This window comes from Gopherus evgoodei, chromosome 3, assembly GCF_007399415.2.
Source record: "Gopherus evgoodei ecotype Sinaloan lineage chromosome 3, rGopEvg1_v1.p, whole genome shotgun sequence".
Lineage (NCBI taxonomy): Eukaryota > Metazoa > Chordata > Testudines > Testudinidae > Gopherus > Gopherus evgoodei.
In genome coordinates this window covers 114,784,904-114,803,664 of record NC_044324.1, presented here as the reverse complement: position 1 = coordinate 114,803,664, position 18,761 = coordinate 114,784,904, and the positions used below count along the sequence as shown (strand labels likewise).

The 18,761-nt window shown below is 40.8% G+C and overlaps 1 protein-coding gene across 1 annotated transcript in view; it reads left to right on the top strand.

The window, feature by feature from the left end:
• Positions 1-18,761, top strand: part of MAP7 (microtubule associated protein 7) — a 190,596-nt gene continuing 171,835 nt past the window's right edge. The window contains exon 1 of the mRNA XM_030556397.1: positions 1-65. Coding sequence (XP_030412257.1) covers positions 2-65 — 64 coding nt within the window. The 5' untranslated portion in view covers position 1. The remainder of the gene's footprint in view (positions 66-18,761) is intronic.

Here is an 18,761-nt window from a genome sequence, read left to right as displayed (position 1 = left end):
CATGGCGGAGGCAGGGGCGGCCGAAGGCAGCAGCGCTAGCGACGGTCCCCGCCGGGGCCCCGCAGGTGAGACCCCCCCCCGCACCCGCACCCTCCTGGTGGGAGCGCAGCCCTGGGCTGGGGCCGCCTGCGCGGGTTCCGCGCGGAACTTTGAGGGCGCCGGCGTTCTAAACACCCCTTCCCCCCCCCCCCCCCCGGCAGCGCCGCCTTCCCCGGGATAGAATCCGGCTGCTCCGCGGGCAGCGAGCGAAGGGTCCCTGAAAGCACCAGCCGCCTCCCGGCTGTGGCGAGCGGCGCTGAGCCTGGGCACGCGGGGAGAGACTGTGCCTAGGGGCTGCTGCAACCTCATCCAGCAGCGCCTGGGGGATGGCCTGGTCTCCGTGCCCTGCAGCGTCCTCCTCCTGCCGCAACAGGTGCACAGCATGCTCCGCTCGGCCCCCTCCTGCTGCCCCCGACTTCAGGGGAGGCTTTGTAACTAGGGAAGGATCCCCCCGGGATGGAGGGGGTGGAATTAACTCATACCACCCCTTGCAAAACTACTTAAAAAATCTCCCGCCAGCAGCCCTCTTTGGGTAGGGGAATGGATCTGATCGCTCCATGTCCATGGATCCTAGCGCCACCAGGGCAGGGCTTTCCAGCCACTTGTGCGATGAGACTGACACACAGCAGCCTGCCTGCGGTCATCCGCTTGCAGTAATTAGGCAGGATGTATGTGTAGTTAAGGTGATCATTTCCTGCTTCTCCAGGTCAGGGTCAGACTCTGAGCCAATTTAGATGCACTTGTCCCCTTTTAATTAAAGTGGCATCAACTCATATCGCCACACTTGGGTTGCTGGTGTTTTTATTCTAGAGTCCTGTATTTTTAGGGATTCATTGCTCAACTGAAAATGTTCGTTGTGGCTTAACTCCCGACTCCTAGCATACGGTGCTGCAGGTTGTGTGTTTAATTTAAATGGAATACTTTCTGTTCTGTTCTGTTCGAAAGTACCTATGAGAATGCAGTGGATGCAATTTAAAAATTAGACATCATTACAATTGGCAGTAGTTAAATTTACTGTGGTTTTTGCAGCGTTTCTCACTCTAAACATATATAAATGTAATACCATTCTAAAGGTAGTCCAGTAGTAAAGTGTCTAGTTGCAATCCTGTTTTTAGTGGTGATTACTATACATATATAGGTGTGTGTATTGTTTAAAGATGCTATTTCTATTGCTTAAATCCAAAACCAGTGTTTCTGAAATTTGCAGGCCATTGTTCCATAATGTGGATTAATGCCTCTGGCTGTTTTAGAATAAAATAAAACATTTAACATTAAAATATAGCAGTTCCCCCAAAAGTTTAGTTAGTCACAGATGCAGTAACATGAATACTGCACATAAGCCCCCAATATGATTTGGTAGCTAAGAGAGCTAACAGCATCCTTGAATGTGCAACTACAGGAAAATTGAGAGGAAATGGGGAAGCATTAGCCAGACCATTATTGGAATATTACATCCGTTTTCAGTGTCAACACTTTAAGGATGGCCACAAATTGCAAAGGATTCAGCAAAGAGCTACAATACCATTTGAAATGTGAAAAACCCTGTCTTACAGTGAGATACTAAAGGAGCTCAGTATATTTGGTTTATCTGGGAGAATTAGGAGGGGTTTGAACACAGTCCTTAAGACCCTACATGTGGGGAAAACTTCTGATATCAGAGGGCTCTTTAATTTATCAAAGGCATAACAAGATCCAAGGGCTGGAAACTGAAACTAGACAAAATCAGTCTACTCTAGAAATAAGGCTTTTTTTTTTTTTTTTTTTAATACTGTGAGGTAATTAACCACTGGAACAACTTAACTGGAGGAGGAAGTGGTGGATTTTTCATCACTTGAATGAAATCTTTAAATCAAGATTGAATGACTTTCTAAGAGATGGTCTACCTCCATCAGAAGTTACGAATTTGATGCAGATACTAGAGGTTGAGGGGTCTATGGCCTGTATTATACAGGAGGTCAGATTGGATGATCATAATGATTCCAATCTGGCCTTAAAAATCTGTGACTAATTAAATGTTGATGCTTTTTCCTTAAATTTGTCAACTCTATGCTGTGTGCAGAGGGAGGTGGAAAGTTGGCTTTATATTGATTCATGTATCTCCTGTAAGGAGGTATATAACCCTAAGAGCATTTTAAAACTGTTCTATTTTGGTTTAGGAGTGAGGAGGATAGGAGAGTTTGGTTTACATAATCTGATCAACTGCTGTTGTTACTTTAGGCGCAGAGGTGGCTTACAATCAGATGCAGGAAAGGCATTGTCACTTTGGCATGTTCAGGGTGGTATATGTTGGACCTGATTTAAACTGGTTAAACTGATTAAATCCTCCCTTATTTTTCCCCCTCCAGACCATGATTCCACTTCTCTCTTACAAAGTTTGTATTCACCTTACTCTTAGGATATGGCTGAGTTTCTCAAATATTGAAGTAAAGGTTTTGCTTAAAACAATGTACAAATAGGACATACTGTTGCTTGTTGATTGAAAGTGTTTGTCCAACAAACTAAATATTTTAAACAAATATTTTATGTAATGGTATAGTGACGTGATTGTAAATAAACAAAGGGACAGGGACATACCCATGCAAATATCATTGAGACCTATCCTTCTTCCTTTTGTAAATGTACTAGGGTGTGTCTCTGTTTAGAATTTTGGTTTATTGTCACAGACTTACAGTCATCACTCTTAAGTTCAGCTTCTGAAAGGGCAAGTGTCAGTTAAGACTTCTGTGTGTAAAAGCAAAAAAACAAAACAAAGAAGCAGACAAACAAACATAACCTGGTTACCTATGCTCCACGCATGCACGCGCACACACAGAGAACCCCTCTGGGCAATTTTTTTTCTTTTTTGAAGAATGGGTTAAAAGAAAATGCTTAATTTTTAAATGAAGTCTAAGATTGTTGACACAAGATTTTCACTGCATCATTATTGTTAAAACTAATTTTTCCTCTAGATATTTATGAAAACAAACATCATAGAAAGTATTTTAAAAGTAAACACACATTCTGAGTGCAAATTACTTATAGCTTTTAAATGATATTTAAATCATGTGAGTGGTATTTCTGATAATTCAGTTTATTATTGTTTCATATTATTGTATTTAATTTCCATTTTATCCATTTAAACATTGTTTATAGATAATAAGCAAATCTGTTTGTTTTCCTTGCTAGAAAGACTGATCCTTAAACTTGCTTGGACTGTCAAGGTTCATCCACAACTTGTTCATGTGTGAAGTGTCTGAGTTAGACGTTAGCAATTAAGGTGTTTATAGTGCATGTAGGAGTAGGCCCTACTCATCATGGTATCTGAGTGCTTCCTGAGTATTTAAAAATAAAATAATCTCCTTTTCTTCTATCCCCACCAGTAGGAAAAATAGCTCTGTTAGAAGTGTGTGCGTGCGTGTGTGTGCGTGCGTGTGTGTGCGTGCGTGTGTGTGCGTGCGTGTGTGTGCGTGTGTGTGTGTGTGTGAGAGAGAAACTTATTCAGGGAAAGCTGGGTCAAATACATTAGTTTTCATTCAGTTTTGAAAGCCACATTCCATAGTCTAGGTCCAGCTCCTGTGATGGTTCTGTCTCTTGTGCTCAAGAGACTCTCCTTATTGCTTGACAGTTTTATTGGTTTAATAAAAAGTAGTTCTTGGGGAAGGAGATGCAATCCTCAGGTAGCTAGGGCCAGCCCTGGGGAGGGTTTTCAATATCAGGACAAAGACTTTGAAAGGGGTAATGGGGTCATAGTGCCCTTTACTGTTAAGCAGATGGGCTGCTGAACTTTGGGCGCTGTTTCTGGGTAAATGGCTTCATTCCTAGATATGAGTTGCTATAACTGAGCATGAAGTTGAAGATGATGTGGCTCGCAATGGCCAGGTGTGGGACTGGTAAAGTGGGCCACAGTCTTCTGGCTTCAAGTGTTCATTTGAAAAAAAAAAAAAAAGAAAAAAAAGAAAAGGTTGCCATAGGTATTTGGGCATCTAATAGCATTAAGAAATCCAAAAGGAACCTAATGCTGCAGACCAGCATATCATTCTGAGAGGAGAGCCCCTCAGTAGTGGGAGATGTCAAACATGACATATTCAGAAGCTTCTCCCTCTGCTTGCCAGCATCCACCTCATTTTTGTCTGGGTTCGGCTTAGCCAGCTGCTATTTAATCAGGTGCTAATTTTGGCTGCACGTTGATAGAGAATGGTACTCCTTATGGCTGAGGCAAATGAGATGCTATTGGAATTATGTGATCTTGCAGTGAAAATGTTTTAAGATGTAACTGCTTTATTCTAACATGTCCTGTCTTCTGTAAAAATCTATAAATTCCTATTGTTAATTTGGATAAGTGTTCTCTGCTAGATTGGTAAAGGAAACCATTTAAACTTTCCTTCTGTTAAGCTTGGTGAGAAGTCTAGTCTGTTATTTATGCTGTTACAGTGTGAGAAAAATATTGTGATTTAATTTGGTATGATCAGTTTATGACTATTTTTAAACATATATTGTCCTATTATTAAGGCATTTTGGAAAAAAAAATACAGTGGATGCATTCCTAAAATGTACCTGATTCTGTATGGTTTCTTCCTAGGCTTCATTTATTTGCTTGTTAATGTATTTTGATAAGTTGTGTTATAACACTCTCGGATTTACATTCTATTTTGGGAATCTGATTTTCCCTTCTGTCTGCACAGGTAAATCCTATTTAGTGTAAAACAAGATACTCTGCTTCTTACTGTAATAGGAGATACTCTGCATTGAGGGGAACACTGAACCCCTTAATACATCATATAGGATTGTGACACTCTCCTCAGGGCATCCAGAATTGTAAGCCAGTGTGTTAGAAAGAGCTTTGCTGGAGATCAGACTGTGTGTCAGCTCCAATCCATATCACATCTCCAGCAAACTCCTTGAGACTCTGAAAGTCTTAACTTTGCCTTGCAGGTAACAACCAGTGAACCCCAGTTCTGAGTTTGCCAGAGTCCAGACCCTCTCACTGTCCACTCATAAAAATTATTAAGTTTGGTACCTCCCAAGAGATACACCAGCCTGCTGGTTTCTCTGCGGATTCGCACTTTACTTCAATATAACAGCTCTGACATGGTTCTTAGTAAAACAAAGAATAAGTTTGTTAATAAAGAACAGATTGTAGTGATACTAAGCAAGAGAAAAAGAGATGGGTATAGTTATTTACAAAACAAAACATGTTTTCTAGTGTCCTAACCTACCTTCTTTGCCTAAACTGCTTTCTTACTTAAATCAAGCTGCCACATCTTCAGCCATTCCGGCAGGAGGATCCAGCATTCACAGATTCAGAGGGTGCTGTCTCCTATGTCCCCTTAGTGATGTGTCACTAAAATATATTTTTGCTCCCCTTATATTTCCCAAAGTCCATAGTCTTTGTCTCAAGAGCCAGGAAGACCTCTTGGGGGCCAGAGTTCACAGTGTCCCCTGGTGTGCTCACCAAGCTATTTCTTCAGCTACTTGTTAGCTTGAATGCTTTGTTTACCTTGTATGTAAATGTACTTTCACTGTTTATCAAGTCTGCCCTCAAAACATATTTTAGGAAGATATTTCCAGCACACATACATAATTCTTTACACACCATACATCATACAATGATACTCATGAGCAGTATGTCACAAGTTTTTATAAGATACCTTACTCAACACACTTTTATATAGTAGTACAATAATATCATATACAAATAGTTGATTTAATTGCTTATTCCTTGGGGTTCAGACCCCATGTTTTCCCCGTGCGGTGTTTGGATTCTGATTGTCACAGATAGTATAAGAATCTGAATGAAAACTTTCTTTTTTTTTTTTATGCTAGCTGTTCCTCTCAGTAAAGTATCACTTGCTCTGTATCCAAGCTTTTCATTCTTTCACCACTAGGAGGATCTCATGCACTTCCGCTGTTGAGGGTCTGTAGGAATCCGGAATATTGGTATGTAATGATTCACAAAAATAACTCAGATGAGGCTTTTCATGTGTGTGTTCTTTAATCTTGCACCAGAGGTGTGAAGACTAAATCCAACCCAATAGAGCGAAAGGTTGCTGAAGTGATTTACAAACCTAATCACCAAAAGCAATGCAGCATGAATATGGTGTCTTAGTACTAATGTAGAACAGACTTGATACAGCAAAAATATTTTAAACTTTGAAACTAAATGGTCATTTTCTATGAAGAGTGATTATGCAGAAGAGATTACTCTTTTTTCCCCTCTTTTTAGTTTTGTAAATGTATTTATTTTTAAATGTCAATTATATCCCCATTTTGAGGGCTTCCTTCCATTTCATTTGGGAACTAAATCAAGTTACTGTCATTTTTCCTTCACGTAAGGCATGGTTTGTTGATTTATCTGGATAGGGCTTTTTGATGAAGAGTTTTGACTTGAGCTCATTTCTACTCAAAACAGTGGATCAAACTGCACCGAACTTCGAAATTTTGGAGTTCAGATCTGGCTCCAGACTACTCCTGTTTACAATGGACTGAACCAAAACTCTAGCTCTGAATGCTTTAACATTGAGCTTCAGGTTCATCTGCAATTCATGTGTATTATTTTCTATAGCTGCTTATGTGACGTGGCTCTTTTGTATAATACATTCTGGATTAAATGTAATATAGTTTTTTTTTAACTGGATTTAAGGAACCTTGCCCCCCTTCCCCCTACCTCCCACACATCTTTTTTTTTTGGAAGGCGGACAACCCAGTTCATTAGTGTCTTCTCTTGGTCAGTAGTTGTATATGCAAGGACCATCCACTGGGGAAAAGTATGAGACCATTTTAGATATATATTGTATAATGCAGGGCGTGCTACTCTTCATGTTCTCCCTCTTATCACAGTTTTCTTTTCAACTACGGTTTAAAAGCTCTGCAGTTCATGAAAAATAATATCTGTGTCAGGTGAGGCATGGACAATTGGTTTGTATACTTCCTTCCTTCAATACTAGTATAGAAAGAGAACTTTGTTAAAATAACTGAAGTTCCAGGCACACCGTCTGTATTGATGAATACCTCCATTTTCAATGTGAAACTATAAATTATTTCTTGAAATAAAAAAATCATAGTTTGCAGTAATTTCAGAGTACCTTGGGCTGGCACTTTAATATAATTTATATATTTCTGAGCATAGCTTGATGGATTATACAAGAAAACAGGAAATATATATGAAGGAGTTTAGTTGCTTTAAAGATGAAAATTATATGTTGCTGAAAATGTGATTAAATCTGATCATGTAATAACTGCCTCAATTAAGCAGGCACTACGTGATCTTTAAACAACCTGTTTTCCTTCCCACTTGAAAAATATGAATGAAAATGAATCCAAAATGCAAGCCCAAAAATGTAGTTAGAGCAGTGGTGGGCAGCCTGCGGTCCGGGGGCCGCACGCAGCCCATCAGTGGCTGCGGTTCGCAGTTCATGGCCAGTGGGAGCTGCGGGCAGCCATGCCTGCAGCCTGTCAATGTAAACACTGTCTTGTTGCCCTCCAGTGGATTAGCCTGATGGGCCACAAGTTGCCCACCACTGAGTTAGAGCTTAAATAACAGTACTCCTTGCACACCCTCATCTTCTCCAGGGAAGAGAAATTCTCTGAATCCTTGTCCTTTATAAAGCTAGAGAACCAACCTCCTAGGAGAATTTGAAAAAAGAGGTTGCATGCACACCCACTGTCTATTTAGAGATGAAAAATGATAGGACCCAAAGATGCATTTGTCAAATTCACTAAGAGCTCAATCCCACAAACACATGCCAACTCTAGCAATTTTATTGCAAGTCTTGTGATGTTTGGTGTTTTTCTTAAAGCCCTAGCTCCTTGAGTCATGTTATTACAGGAGAATCTCAGCTCTCATTAAAAATAAAGTAAGTTTCCAGGCCACGTGGTTGTGGGGAAAAGCTTGAAAACATGAATCCCAAAGTCTCCAATACCAGAAGGCAAACATAACCCCAAATATATTTTTAAAGCTAATCTCATGCTTTTGGGGGGGGTCTGGTTTATGTTTTATGAATGCTGTGGGTTGACAATGCTGGGGGGGTACTCACAGGAGTAGTCCTGTTTTCTATATGTGACTATTCACCTGATTAAAGTTACTGAAACGCACACGTAGTCTCAGGGTTGGTGCTTAAGTTTGTTAGCCAAGGCCAGAGCTATGAGGAAAGGAAGATGTAGTCATCAACGTTTTACCTGCAGATATTTTTTTTTTAAACCATGTGTCCTATCCTGAGAAATGCTGCCACCTACCCAACAGCTCTAATTGGCTTAAAGGGTTTCTCTCTAGTTATTAATGCACTAGGAAGTCAACTGCTGAGTTGGTGATAGCAATGAACAGAAAGCTAAGTCATTCATAGGATTTCATTTATATGATCTTATCTGTGTTGTAATGGGATGGGGAAACTTTAAATTGATTTTGGCACATTAAGATTCCTTCTGAAGTGTGTTCTCATTTCTATAAAAGGGCTTGGTACACATAGTTATTTTCAAAGTGTTTTGCAAAGGTTTAATCCACTATGAAGTAGGTAGGTCAACATTATCCTCATTTTACAGCTGGGGGAACTGGGGGAAGAAGAGGTTAATTGCAGTGCCCAGAGTAATGGAGGGAAGTGGTGTTAGTGCCAGGATTAGTGGTAGTAATAATAATTTGCTTTTATTATTTCAGGCTTGCAGCCCCATTCTCAATCCACATGCTAGTGCAGCTTTCTTTCCTGAATCAAGACAGCATTCTTTGAAGTCAATATAAGGACTTCCATTGATGTCAGTGGGAGCTGAATCAGGCCCTGTATGAATAAAAATGATTTGACTGACAGTAATCTAATATATATATATATATATATATATATATATATATATATATATATATATATATATATATATATATATATATAAATATTATTGTTAATGTTACACATTGGTTTCAATGATGTTTTTGGAAAGTTTGTTTAATCACAGCATTGTATACTATGTATACTTCAGTTAAAACAAATGATTAACCTTATTATCGCTTGTTCTTGTACATCATCTAGTACTCAGTGTCCTTGAATTCTGTGATTATTCTCTGGGGCCCACTGATCACAGATTCCTGCTGCTTAAATTCATATGTATTTTGCACTGGTGTATGTATAAGGAGTCAGAATGAGGTGTAGGGCTTGTTTTTTTTCCTGTTTTGACCTTTGTTTGTCCACTTGAACTGTGCACTGTGCCAGGTTTAACCCCCTTGAAACAGAATAGCCAATTCTAGACTTCTGGTTTGTTATTGCTAGCACCTTGATAATTTTGGAGGTGAAAAGCCTGCTTTGTTATTACTTAGGTTGGAATAGCACCTAAAATGTTCATGGTCCTTGCCTCTAATAACTTACAGCCAGAAACAGATGGGTAAAGTAAAGGAATAAATATACAAGCAGACTGATCAGGATGATGATAGTTCTTTATTTTCTTGTATGTAAATATTTACTCTAACTGCTTGACCCATTTATTTTAAAAATAAATATAATTGGCAATATTTTAGGTACTGTGATTCAAGCCTATAGGTTAATATTGACAGTTTACAGTATAAACTGTATCCAGAGTCGTCTTTATTAGAAAAGAGATGTTAGGACAAGAAATAAGAATAAGTATTATTTCAATCCCAACAAAGAAGAGCTGAGTCTCATTCTCTTTCTCGTTCTGGGTTTGCTTTCTAAAGAAATGCACTATTTTTCTTTAAACTCTACTATCCCATTATTTGTCGTCCTCTCCCCCAAATACATATTTTTAGTGGATGTTAAATCATTTATTCCAATTTAAATCATAGAATCATAGAATATCAGGGTTGGAAGGGACCTCAGAAGGTCATCTAGTCCAACCCCCTGCTCAAAGCAGGACCAGTCTCCAACTAAATCATCCCAGCCAGGGCTTTGTCAAGCCTGACCTTAAAAAACCTCTAAGGAAGGAGATTCCACCACCTCCCTAGCTAACCCATTCCAGTGCTTCACCACCCTCCTAGTGAAAAAGTTTTTCCTAATATCCAACCTAAACCTCCCATATTGCAACTTGAGACCATTACTCCTTGTTCTGTCATCAGGTACCGCTGAGAACAGTCTAGAGCCATCCTCTTTGGAACTCCCTTTCAGGTTGTTGAAAGCAGCTATCAAATCCCTCCTCTAATTTTTCTCTTCTGCAGATTTAACAATCCCAGTTCCCTCAGCCTCTCCTCATAAGTCATGTGCTCCATCTCCCTAATCGTTTTTGTTGTCCTCTGCTGGACTCTTTCCAATTTTTCCACATCCATGAATGACACTGTTCTCTGATTCTTCAATTAAAATATTCTAATTCAAAGAATGGAGACTTAGTTAATGAAACTGCTGTATTTTCAGGGCTTTGACTTTCAGAAGTGAGTTAACTTATTGCTTATTTAAATCTATTCAGAGTACATCTGAACTCTTGTCAGTGGTATTTCCGTTAATCAAAAAGATGGAAGTTTTCCTTCTCACTCATTAGTATTTTATCACCACTGGTTACTGCAAGACAGAATTTCTTGAGTGGAGCAGTGGCATGTGGGTTTAATAGAAAAATACCATTGATTCCTATCAGCTGTTTATACTTAATACCAAAGTTGTTTAAATTAATATTGTTACATATACTGTTGCGTCATCATAATTGTTGTTTTATATTACAACAGTACCTAGAGACCCTTATCAGGATGCTAGGCACTTCAAAAACCTATTGTAGGACATGGTTCTTTCTTCTGATTTTATGACAATATATAACAAGTACAGTAGCTCCTCACCTAACGCTGTAGTTATGTTCCTGAAAAATGTGACTTTAAGTGAAACGATGTTAAACGAATCCAGTTCCCCATAAGAATGAATGTAAATGTGGGGAGTGAAGTTCCAGGGATTTTTTCTTTTTTTTGCCGTACAGTACTATAGTTGTGAGGTGCCCCCGCCTTATCCCACACAGGCACAGCCCACTGGCACTGGAGATGAGGCAGGCAAGGAGGCTGAAGATGCTGTAGGCTAGGAGAAGCATGTTGCGTAGTGGCAGCTTCTCCTATGCTTCAAGCAGCAGCGGTAGCAGGGGCTCAACCCTCGGCCTGCCCACGCCCCACCCTTCCCCCAACTCTCCCTTAACCTGCCTCTTCGTCCCCCTCTTGCTCTGCATGCCCCATCCTCGCTCATCCCCCCTTCCTCCCCTGACTCCTGCCTGTGGCAAACAGCTGGCTTGCTGCGTTCAGGAGGGAGTGGGGAGGAGCGAGGATATGGCTCGCGGACTCCCCTTCCCTCCCCTGCCTCCTGAGTGCTGCAAGCTAGCTGATTGCCGAGGGAGGGGGAGGCACGGTCCTTCCTCACTCTTCCCCCCTTCCTTCCTCTTGCTTGCGGCAATCAGCTGGCTTGCGGCGTTCAGGGGGCAGGAGGGAGGGGGTGGAGCGAGGACTCTGCACGCAGCCTCCCCCCTCCCACCCACCTGTGGCAATCAGCTGGTTTGCGGCATTGGGGAGGCAGGGGGAGCTTGTATGCCGAGTCCTTGATCCTCCCCATTCACTCCTGAGTGGCACAAGCCAGCTGATTGCCGAGGGAGGTGGGGAAGGGTAAGGCGCTGATCCGCAGGGTCTGCTCGCAGATGGGAGGTGCTGTGGAAGGGGGTGTAGGGGAGCTGACGGGGGCTGCCAGCTGTGGACAAAGCAGGCAGCCAAACAACGTTATAGCGAAGCATTGCACAACTTTAAACGGAGCATGTTCTGTAATGGAGCAGGGACGTAAGACCAAAATAACGTTAAGCGAGAGGACATTGAATGGGGAGTTACTGTAGATTTAATAAGCAAGAGGAAGGAGAAGGAAAACAAGGGTAACGATAAGATTGTGATTGCATCGACAACCTAGTAAACAGCTTTATTTAATCAGACTTATTAGTAATATTTGATTGAGATAATGCTCTACTTCTACTATTTCCAATTTATAAAAATATTTTAATTTAGTTAAGTGTTTTCACTATTAAGGCTACTTGTGCTGTGTTGTAGGCTAATGGTGTTATGATTAGGAATATAGTGCATCAATTTGAATTGAGTACCGTTTGTGAATTTGTTACGTTAAGCCCTGTCAACACTCCAGCTTTTACACAAGTATATAACAAGTTAGTGACATGGTTGACTGTAAACATGTTTAATGTCAATGTACAACATGGTTAATGCTGTGAGTGAAAATGTTAGACAGTTGTTTTCCCTTACAGTCAGTCTGTGCTGGCAGATGGTTGTCGTCTTAAAGCAATTTTGGTGTATTGTTTTTGCAGTGTAAAATGGGAACCCTTAACCATACCTGTAACTAGTTTGGCTGGTACTCCTACATCCCAATTCTCTGTGGAATAGGACACGCCAGACTGTCTTGCTCCCTGTTCTGTTTTGGATGTATGTTTTCTAAGCACTTTATCCCTGTTTAAGGCACTATGTGATAGATGTCCAGATTTTCCCAAAATAGACCACAGAATTCCTTTGTAGGATACCTTTTATTGGATAGGTGTGGGAATGAAGAGGAGTCCAGAGCCTGGGAATTTCCAGTGATACTCTGGATGATAGGCTCTAGATTCCAGTTTTGCCTATGTAGGTGGATGATATTATCTTGTTTTCTACGTGTTCTGCACTGACTGATAACCCTGCCTTGAGTCTGATGATTTTAAATCAATCCCTGAAGGGAAAGGGAAGGTTTGTAATCTTTGTCTGCTTGCTGTATTTTTTTAAAAAAGGCAATACTTTAATTGATTTACTCCTTGGCAATTGACATAAGAAAAGATGCTCACTAGAGATGACCGATGTGAAATTGATCTAAAAAAGGTATGCCTGTGATGAACTTCTAATGGGGTTCTCACTGAATGGAGGGTGTAGTGGTGCAGATTGGCTGCCCGCAGACCTGGATGAGGAGCCCCTCATTGAATCTTGGTGGGTGGAGCCAGACCATGCTCAACCCTCCCACCAGAAGTCAGTGGGCAGGGCTGGAAGTACAAAAGGCATGCCGGAGAGCTCTGTTGGGAGGCAGCCACCGGAGGAGCCAGACACCTCCTGTGAGCTCCCGAACTGAGAGATTTCTGCTGACCCCGAGGGAGCTGAGGACTGCCAGGGTCATTTATGGACCCGAGAATGGAAGATCTGCAAGCCTTGATAGAGGCCTTCTTCCCCGACAACCAGGACAACCCTCTACAGAGCCAGGTGCACCCGAAGGGAGAACTGGGAAGTGGTGTAGGGGTAGCCAACCTGAATCTGGCCGCAACGCTGATAGCAAGCAAGTCAGCATGTTACAGTCAGGATTCCCACTGACCCAGTGGCAGACTGCTCTGCCAATGCTGGGGCCCTGGGCCAGGACGCAGTGGAGAGGGTGGGCCAGCGCCACCCCCCCCCCCATCTGTGGGTGGCGTCTCCCCCTCTCTTAGGGGAGAAGCCTGGGCTTGTCTGTCCTCCGCCAGAGCTAGGAGGCCTGACTGTTTGCTGCCCAGACTGAGTGCAGGCCTGAGCCCGGGACTCTTTGCTGTCCCGCCTTGACCAGGAACGGGGGCTCCATAACTGTGTGTGGTGTTCGACCCTGGTCACAGGCCCAAGCTCATGTCTCCCATCGCACTGCTGATTCCTCATGTCAGGTGACCCCCAGAGATATAGTGGGGCAGATTGGCTGCCCACAGACCTGGAGGGGGAGGAGCTCCACCCCCATGGACTACACTGGGAAAAAATCTACCCATGCTTATGATCCAGCTCTCTTCCAGTAGAGTCCTCAGAGTTCTTCTGTTCATTGTAACAGAAAGACATTACAAGCAGTTTGCCCTTTTTTACCCCTCCCATAGTATTTTTACTCTGTTGTTCTAATAAAGTTCTAAAATGTAGCGATCTTGTGTTCATTTGGTTTGACTGCTCTAAGTCCAGGCTGATATACATGGGAGGAACATTAAATGCTAAACACACACATTCTTCAGTTAGTTTGTCTTCAAAGCGCTGTTGGATTGATATTTTCTCTTGTAAAGGAATTGTATTATTGTAGAAGGGAAATTTATTCCTACAGGGGAAGCAGTGATATTTGAGCAGTAGACTGACCTGCAGTGGCACTTGCCATGCATCATTACATAACATTTGACAAGTTACTTTAGAGAGAGAACAATCCTGTGAACACTTTGCATGCTGCCTGATCAATTCCTTTGGTGGGATTCTCTTGAAGTGGAAGGGTGCATCTTTACTAGAAAAAAAGTTTGTTCTTACCATGTGATAGCTAACACGTTGTAACTAACAAGAGATAATCTCTGTGAAGGCAAGGCAATTGGTACCTTTCACACAAGTTAGTAAGTCTAGTTAGAACAGTGGTTCTCAGCCAGGGGTATGTGTATGCAGAGGTCTTCCTGGGGTGTGAAGGGGGGTGTACATCAACTCATTTAAATATTTGCCTAGTTTTACAACAGGCTACAGAAAAAGCACTAGCAAAGTCAGTACAAACTAAAATTTCATACAATGACTGGTTTATACTGCTGTATATACTATACACTGAATATAAGTAAAATATTTATATTCAAATTGATTTATTTTATAATTACATGGTAAAATGAGAGTCAGCAATTGTTCTGTAATAGTGTGCTGTGACGCTTTTGTATTTTTAGTATCTGATTTTTGTAAGCAAGTAGTTTAAGTGACTTGAAACTTGAGGGTACACAAGACAAATCAGACTCCTGAAAGGGATAGAGTAGTCTGGAAAGGTTGAGAGCCACTAGGGGAGGGGATCGATCTAAGATATGCAACTTCAGCTACGTGAATAGCTTAGCTGAAGACAAAGTATCTTAGATCGAGTTACCTACTGTCCTCATGGCGCTGGATCGATGTCCACGGCTCCCCCTGTCGACTCCGCTACCTCCGTTCGCGTTAGTGGAGTTCTGGAGTCGACAGGAGCACGTTTGGGGATCGATGTATCATGTCTAGATGAGACGCGATATATCGATTCCCAAGAAATCGATTGCTACCCGCCGATATGGCCGATAGTGAAGACGTACCCAGAGTTAGACTCTGGAGGAGCCCAGGGCTTACTTAGACTTGCTAATTCAATTGGAAACTGCAAAGTACCTTCTTTTCACTAGGATTTTACCTCCTGTTAGTTACAGCGTGTTAGTTATCACATGGTAGGAACACAACTTTTTTCCTAGTGAAGACCAGCCATAGGTTCCAAGTGGGAAGATTCCTTTGCAAGGATGGAGCCATAGTTTGTGAACATTTTCAGTGATTCATGTGGTGAGCATGACTGCTTTTTTTTAAAAACCGTAATCTAGTTGCTATCTTGTATTTACTTAAAACCCAGTTCTGTATAGGAAAGGAGACAGGGTGTTCTTTTTAATTCAGCAAGCACTTTATCTCAATACACGTCTATCATTTTTCTGCAAGAGGCTCACTACTTGAGTAGTATTTCACTACTTTTGAATATTACTAATAATCAAAATATGGATCAATTTTTCAAATATATGCAGGCTGTTACATTTCTGTTTTTAAAGTTGTACCATGTCTTCTCATTTCTCTCACTTCACAATCTCCATTACCTAAAAATGGCTTAAGCAATTATTTGGAGAAAATATTTATATTGTCTGTTGTTGACTTAGGTCCCTATCCAGCAGTCAATCACACACAAGCTTAACTTGAAGCATGTGAGTAGTGCCATTGGAATCAGTCAGATTACTCCCATGTGTAAAGTTAAGCACATGAGCAGCTGATTGCACCGGCTTGCACCTGCATATCTAATGCTCCAATCCTGCAGATTTAAAAATCAAGGTATTGAGCACAGATGCATGGAGTGTTATTACACAAACAACAATTAACACTCTGAGCATGTAAGTATTTTCATCTCCTAGCATACCGTTTAATTATCCTGTATTCTTTGTTTCACTTGCTTCCTATAAGTGTTACACATCAAGCAATATACGAGGTAGGCAATTACCAGATTCCACAGGCATAGAATTTTTGCAGTCAATAGAAAGTAGGTATGCTAAGTTATCCATACATTTTCTCATGAAAGAAAGTTACTTTCAGCAAAGAATTGATACAGATACATATTCCCAGGCAAGCCTGGGCTAAAATCTACTGGGCTTACTTATTACTAAAGGAGTCCAATCCAAGTTATTAAATGGTCTGTTTTTAAGCAGTCGCAGTACTGTATTTTAATTGAGCGTATTTTATAGTGTTATCAGGAAGAAAAAGGGAAAAGAGCACAAAGTTATTGAATGTATTTGATTGTACAGTACACGTTAATTATTAAACTGTTATGGTTATGTTTGTATAACATAAACAAGTGGTCTCTACTTCTAGCCAGAGAATTTTTTCATTTCTGGATTTATCATTTAGAGCATTTGCATGATATTTTAGTTTTTCATTGTGGTTTGCATTACAGTAGCATATAGAGACTGCAAGTGAGATTGGGACCCCATTGGGCTAGCTAGGCATTCCCAAACATGTAGTGGCAGACAGTTTTTTCCACAAAGAGCTTGGAGGGGAAATAGAAGTACAGAGAGATGAGATAGCCTGCACATGGTCACACATCAGGTCAATGGCAGTGTGGAAATAGAGCCCAGGTCTCTTAACTTCCAGTCCAGTGCTCTCTCCACTAGACCATATTGCTTCCCCAAATAATGATAATTCTCCTTTAATAACTATTTAAGCATATTAAATGCACTTATGTGTGAGTTAAATATGTATGAAAGATGTCCTCCTCAAACCTAAAGTGTGATATCCTTTCTTTTATCCACCGTAGCGGTAACACATGAGAAGTAACAGTGCCAGCTTCCCCATCTGTCATCCCTGTGGGCCAGTCTTCCTGACTCGAGGGGACCACCTATAAGATTGAAATTGTACTTAAGTTTATATGGCCCATTCAATCATTGATGTATTTGCTGAAACTCCCAACGCATTTTTTTCATTTTTAAATTCATGGTTTAAATAGAACAGATATTGTAGGTGACCATTTGATAGTTTGTTTTAAAATATCTGCAAAATGGAACTGTTAAAAGGTGTTTAGTTTTATTAAAATATATATTTGTAAACATGAAAGGAAAGGAAATGATATTATTAGCCAAACAGTCATATAGTATAAGCACTTTTCATATGTGCTTTAAATTCTTATGTTTTGGAAACAGAGCCTAGCTACTTGTGAAAAGTGTGAATGGTACACAAGAGGTTAAACACATTCTAATTCATGTGGGTGTGTACCCACAATTGCATACATCTTTGTTGTAGTAAACATGGACAAGTTTTAGCAACTGAAGTTTATTTCCAGTTTCTCTCTTCCAATACAAAGCAGCAGCCTGAATAAACACTGGAAGGCAAATTGCTGAAGTAGGAACAACTTGTGTCAAAGTGGCTTGTTTATTTGTTAATTCTACATTTGGCCAAAACCTTTCAATACAAAGCACCTTCTACCTTATTATACAAATGTCATCAGTCTCTAACTTTCATGATATTCCAGATAAGCTGGGATAGTGCCAAGAGCAAGGGCCCTGGTCAAGAGGAAATACGGGGTCAGGCAAGCGAAATAATAGACCTGGCTCAAAGCCTGTGCTTTTGTGAATACCTTACTGTTTCTCTTTGGTACCTTTTTTCTCTTGCTCAGATACAGAGCATTCGCTCTAGGACTACCCTTTCTGAGCTATTAATACTATGCCTCATCATCCCCCAGTTTTTCCATGTTAAGTGACATGACTAAGGTGTGTGAGAACAGAGCTGTCACCTCCTGCTGACCTCAGGAAGAATGGCAGGCAAGGTATATTATACTGCTATTTCCAGGCAACCAATTTGGATGTGCAGTTTACAGGTAACTCAGATTACCTTAACTCTGCCTTGTTTTTTTTTCTATAGATGAGACACTCTTTCACCTGCATATCTCATATTGTCTGCATTGGCAAGATGAGCTTCATATTGCTATTGTATTGTCTTCTAACATTTACGCTGCTGTGTATTTGCCATCTTCATATGGGCAGTGGTGGTGAGGGGGAACATTTTAGACCAGATGTATGAAATTTCTGATTCTGAAATGTAGATGTGAAAAGAACACCTAGCAACTTCTGAGAGTACAAATAATTTTTTAGGATTTGGTTGACACTATTAATTTTTAAATATTTGGTGTGGCAACTGTGCTCTTAGCTTGAGGTTGAGAGATGGTGAAAGTGTTAAAGGAGGCGAAGCTTACCTGCAAAACCAGCTGTTCAGGGCTTTGCATGTCACAGCGATCACTGGATTCTGTGCAAAAACAGTTAAAAAAATTAGAAGATTGCAAAAGTGTGAGTAGATCCTCCAGTGTGGATGGTGAATAAGAATCCAGAATCACTATGTTAACTTTGGCATCATGATGGAGAAAACTTAGCTGGTTATAATTGATTGTAATTTGGCCTTTCTGCAGAACCAATTGTAGTTCATTAATGATCTCTTTGTTGTAAAACTGACATTGCAATAGGGAATATTCACTGTACTTCAGCTTAAGCAACCTTTTCTTTGCCCACATTGTCTGCGCACAAAAAAAAAAGTGTACACTAACAAGTTATTCATGTTTGGAAAATGTAACACTGCCAGTAATCCTGGGTGTATGTACTCTTATTGCAAAAGGTATGCAATACTTGTGAAGGTGTTAAGTGAAAAACTCATGATGTTTGAGTTTTGGTTAGGCTGGGGACTGTAAACTTGAATAAACAGAACAGCTGGCAAAATGCAGACTCATGCCTGCAGCCTTTTAGGCTTCTCTTCGCTCAATACGCATCTGCTTGTACAAGCAGAACTCCATCCTCCT